A 5,186-nucleotide genomic window follows, 5' to 3' on the forward strand; every position below is an offset into this window, starting at 1 on the left:
GATTTGTAAGAGAAATGAGAATAAAAAGAAAGTGATATGAAAATTGAACTAGAAGCCAATAAAAACTAAGTTAAAATTTACTGTTCTTAAATTTTATGATTTTTAGTGTAAGAATTAAATTTATATTACATATTTAGAAAAAACACGAGAAGTAACAGTTATCTTGACATTTGACATTGAAGCAAAAGCAGTTATAGTTATCTTGTACTTGACCAAGGGGCTCCGCTTATCTGGTAGGAGCAGCTAGTCCAAGTCACCTTGTGTTGGGATATTGCAGGTTCAAAACCCAATGGTATAGTTGTATAAATGGTTTGGGATCTGCCTAACCTCAGCTTGCCTTTCGAAAAAATAATTAAAAAATAGATGGTTATATTCAAACTTCACTGCACATCTCACTTAGAAACCGTGAGATGTGTGAGAGTGAGCCCTATTCACTTCTCCATCAAGTGAGATGTGCGGTGGTGATGAAATATATTGTCATGTATAATATAACGGTAACTGCTCTCCATTGAGGCATCTGCTTTCGGGGGAGATGGACGGCTATCATGCTATTAATAGAACCCATGGTGTCAGTGTAACGTCAATCTCCCTACTGAGCAAAATAGGTGCTCTTTGGGGTGGCCTTTCTTGTTTAGTGTGCACCAGTTCACCTGAGAAATCATGCACCCAAGTGCAGCTTTTCAAAATCAGACACAAAGTTAAAAAGCAGAAGCAGATGTAAATAGTCCCCATCATTACCGGAATATATACACACACAAAATCATTTTCTGATTGCTTCTTTAGGACCTCATTGACGGTACCCCCTCAAGACCTAAGGAGAAAAGAAAGAGGCAGTGAACTATGACTTCAGAAGATCAATGCATCCTCAGTATCTTGGATGACACATTGCCACATGAATCATCAAGTCAAATTGCAATACAATTCATACTTCAATTACCGAAGAGAGAGAGAGAGAGATTAAGAACACAGTCTAAACCAAATTCAATTGCAAGACACAATATATAAATACACCGGTCCATGCCTATTGCTGGTCTATCGGGGCTTCTGAAGTTTTTTTTTTCATATTTTTCTCAAATCTGACCATATAGATGTGTTCTACACGCTTAACTTTATAAGAATGGACTCTTGGATCATCCCGTTCAAACACATGGGTACGTTTTTATAAGGTTTGAAAAGCGACAGTCTAGAAACTTTATAAATATTGAAGGTAAAAAATTCACATTTTTTTTATGAAAAAACAAGAGCCAAATGTCGTTTTCCAGAAAATTGACCATGCTGAACGATCAGATTTGAAAAACACCCCAAAAACCTAGACTTCAAACTGTGATATATATTATATATATATATATATATATATATATATATATATATATATATATATATATATATATATAGAGAGAGAGAGAGAGAGAGAGAGAGAGAGAGAGAGAGAGAGAGAGAGAGATGGCTGCATTAATAAAAACACTGTCGAGTCCAATTCAATTCCAAAAACACCATTTTTTTTTCAGAACAAGTGGATTATTCTCTTAAAGAACCATGCCCGGTGCCCTTATACGGCAGGTTTCTTTTGTGGCATTAATGCATGGAACGAATTTGCAAGCTTGGTGAGAGCCCCTACGAGGCCATTGATCCCTTGTCTGCTGACCTCTGTGTTGGCTTCCTTAAGCTTCAGCTTTCTTTCTTCCAAGTGCATGAGATCCCTCTGCCTCTTCCCCTCCTTCTCTTCACATGCCAAAAGTGTGTCTGCAAACATAGAAGCACTCCTGGAGATGGCAGAGCTTAATGTGTCCAATGCATTGTTCTCAATCTTTTCTTGAGCTTTTCTCTTCTTTGAAGGGGAGTTTGAATGCTCACTTCCATCAAAATCTGAGCGATCACACATCTCCAATGTAGCATAAGAAAGCATGTATCAATACTAAAAATAAACAATGACATTTAATTGATAGCATTACAAGTAGTAGCATATAATTAACTTAACTTGGTTAAGACAAAGGCCCATATTAAACTACCCAACGATAGGCCCCATTTAATGAAAATCACAATTAGGCATGTAAAAAATCCTTGCGAGATGGCGAAAATCATGTGTACATATAAGAATAAGATGGCACACATTATGAATAGCATCAATCCAACAGTAACGAAAAATTACGTTCTTATGGAAAACATTCCATCAAGAGAGAGAGAGAGAACATTCATCATTCAACATTACCAAAATACATCCAACAGAATATTGGATGGGAGAGAAACAAAAGAGAAACATAAGAGCAAAACAGCCACACACACACACAGAGAGAGAGAGAGAGCATAGCCATGAAACTAGCTGGATTACTAAAATGCATCAATTATAAAAACAAAGAAATAAGCAAAAATGATCACCTCCATTTTGAAAAGATAAAGGAAATAAGCAAAAAATGATCACCTCCATTTTGAAAAGATAAAGTAGTCACGAGAGAGAGAGAGAGAGAGAGAGAGAGAGAGAGAGAGAGAGAGAGAGAGAGAGAGCATATGCATCAAGGAAATGTCTGCGAAACCAGAAAGAACCAACTCAACTCTCAGAAAGTCGGTGGGAAAAGGAAACCCATTTTGCAGTAAAGAGATTAGGAGAAGTTGAAGCCAAACTCTCACACAAAAAGTAAAAGATCTAGTAAATAAAAAAAGCAACTCACAGTGAAATAACACAATAACGTGCACCCCCCATCAACTTTCTTCAATTTAACACAATAGTTCATAATCAACACAACAATAACCATTAAATCCAAGTCCCTCAGGAAAAAGAAAATGCCATTGAATCCAAACATATGAGAGAGAGAACCTAACAAAGGTGGTGGCAGGCCATGTGAAAGAGTTGGCAGTGATGGATTTGAAATTGGAAGGTGGTGATGCTCTATTCCATATGTCAAGGCCTGAAAACTGCTACTGCCAACTTGGTTATCCACAGCAACAGTCATGCCTGGCAACCGCTGATCAGTTCTTGGAATGTTGGATCCTTTCCCCACCACATCAACTAAGGCCTCATAAATCTGAGGCAAGAGATTGCTGGGCAGGTTCCTCTCTCTCCTCTCATGCCTTTCCATCACCCAATAAGAGACCTGTCCCTGCACAAGCCTCAGTTCATACTCCCTCACCTTTTTGTAGTCCCTCAGCAAGTTATCCCACTTATCATTGCATTGGTTCTGACTCCTAAAGCAACCCTTCTTCCAACAGTAGTTCTCCACACACTTCCATCTGAGCTCTGTTGGTTGCTTCCTTTCTCTCTCTCCACCCCTCATCCTTTTCTCATCATCCATCTTTTTGGCTTCTATCAAAACCAATGTTTCATTAAGTGTCCAATTGCCTTTCCTGTACTCTCTGATCCTCTTCCCTCCTAATCCCTCCACCACCATCATTTCACTTCTGGGATCAGCCATTAAATGAAGTGGGGAAGCAAGAGAAAAGAAACCAATCCTTGTCTCACTAATTTGATTTCTTCTACCATTAACTCTGAACCTAAAACTCAGGACAGTGCTTTTCCAACTGTGATTTTCAGTACCACAGACCTGCTAAGCATGTGAGTGAAAAAAGAATGCTGCCTGAAAATTACTGGCATTTCCATCTTTGGCCTTTTAACTTAGTTGGTTCTTGTTCAAACTCCATTTTTTCTGCTTGTGTCCAGATGTCAGACCACTGCAGGACAGTGCACACACACCCACACATGAGAGAGAGAGCTGGTTCCTGCTGCCTAGCTTTATGTTGTATCCTTTCTTGTAAACTTTAATTATTTTTAATGCTTTCTTTTTCTCTGCAGAGAGAGAAAGAGCCACAATTATTCCACCACCGTAGTGGGTGTCTGAAAGGAGTCACAACTTTGTGAAACAGAAACATAGGTGGTCTAGCTGAGCTTATGTGGCTGTCATCAGTGTGAATCTGTGTGCTTGTACAGGAGGGATTATGAGGCAACGATGCCAAACGTGAGGGCATGAATAAAACGTAGTCTTGACTCGGGATTAGGAGCTTTTTTCTGAGATAAGCCCAAGCAGTGTCCTCGAGGGCACAGTCAAATACTGAATTAAAAGGGTAAGACTAAAAAACAAAAGAGTTTGGCATGAGTTTTCTTGCCATTGCAAACAATAAAATGCTTATAAGGTACCTTTTTCACCATAAACAATTTGGTGAATCATTTATCAACAAAAGGAAAATCTAAGTAATTTTAGGATTAAGTGGCAGAACAAGTAAAAACCAGATGGTGTATAAAATCCAGGGACATGTTAAGGCAGCTTTTGCAACAACAACAACAACTACGCTTTCATCCCAAAACAATTGGGGTCGGCGATATGAACCAAAAAAGAAAATCATTCTGGGTCTTCCACATGAATCCTTCTCCTCCAATCATTTCTATCCAATGCCATGTCCTCGGTGAGGTTCAAAGCATTCAAATCCTTTTCTATCACCTCCATCCATGTCTTCCTAGGCCTACCCCGACCTCTTTTAACTAATATATTTTCCCATTTCTCCATCCTTCTAACTGGAGCATCATTAGGCCTTCGCCGAATATGTTCAAACCACCGTAAATGATTCTCTCTCATCTTATTTTCAATGGGTGCAACGCCTACCTTCTTACGTATCTCCTCGTTCCGAATCTTATCTTTTATTGTATTTCCACATATCCATCTAAGCATCCGCATCTTAGCTACACTCATTTTTTGAATATGATGTCTCTTGGCAGCCCAACATTCTGTACCATATAGTAAAGCGGGTCTAATAGTCGTCCTATAAAACTTTTCCTTCAACCGCAATAACATTCTACGATCGCACAACACTCCAGTTGCACTTTTGCATTTCATCCACCCAACCTTTATCCTATGATTTACATCTCTATCAATTTCTTCATACTTTTGAATGATAGATCTCAAATATTTGAAACAATTATTCACCGGTATTTCTTGCTCACCAAGCTTCACTACACTCTCATCACTACTTCGTTGCTTACTAAACCGACATTCCATGTATTTTGTCTTACTCTTACTCAACTTAAAACCTCTTGCTTTTAATGTCTGTCTCCATAATTCTAACTTAGCATTAACCCCGGCTCTAGACTCATCAATCAAAACAATATCATCAACAAACAACATACACCATGGCACATTTTCTTGAATTGATCTCATAAGGCAGCTTTTGCAGTTTACCTAAAATTAAGCCCAAGATTTGGT

General features: G+C 38.5%; 1 protein-coding gene across 1 annotated transcript; it reads right to left on the reverse strand.

The window, feature by feature from the left end:
- Positions 1-1,549: 1,549 nt before the first annotated feature.
- LOC149831113 (uncharacterized) lies at positions 1,550-3,383 on the reverse strand. The gene is made up of 2 exons (XM_090012935.1): positions 2,813-3,383; positions 1,550-1,866 (listed from the first exon to the last, which is right to left on the reverse strand). Exons 1-2 carry the CDS (start codon positions 3,381-3,383, stop codon positions 1,550-1,552), a joined length of 888 nt encoding a protein of 295 aa, XP_089869061.1.
- Positions 3,384-5,186: the final 1,803 nt, after the last annotated feature.

This window comes from Nuphar pumila, chromosome 7 (genome assembly GCF_984573655.1).
Source record: "Nuphar pumila chromosome 7, dmNupPumi1.hap1.1, whole genome shotgun sequence".
In the NCBI taxonomy this organism is placed as follows: Eukaryota; Viridiplantae; Streptophyta; class Magnoliopsida; order Nymphaeales; family Nymphaeaceae; genus Nuphar; species Nuphar pumila.

What these genes read in the sequence shown, in the direction of transcription:
- LOC149831113 (XM_090012935.1), bottom strand. Translation starts at nt 3,383, where the DNA reads ATGGTGGTGGAGGGATTAGGAGGGAAGAGGATCAGAGAGTACAGGAAA. An exon ending in CCTGCCACCACCTTTGTTAG is followed by an intron (nt 1,867 to 2,812) that starts GTTCTCTCTCTC and finishes GTGATCGCTCAG; the next exon opens with ATTTTGATGGAAGTGAGCAT.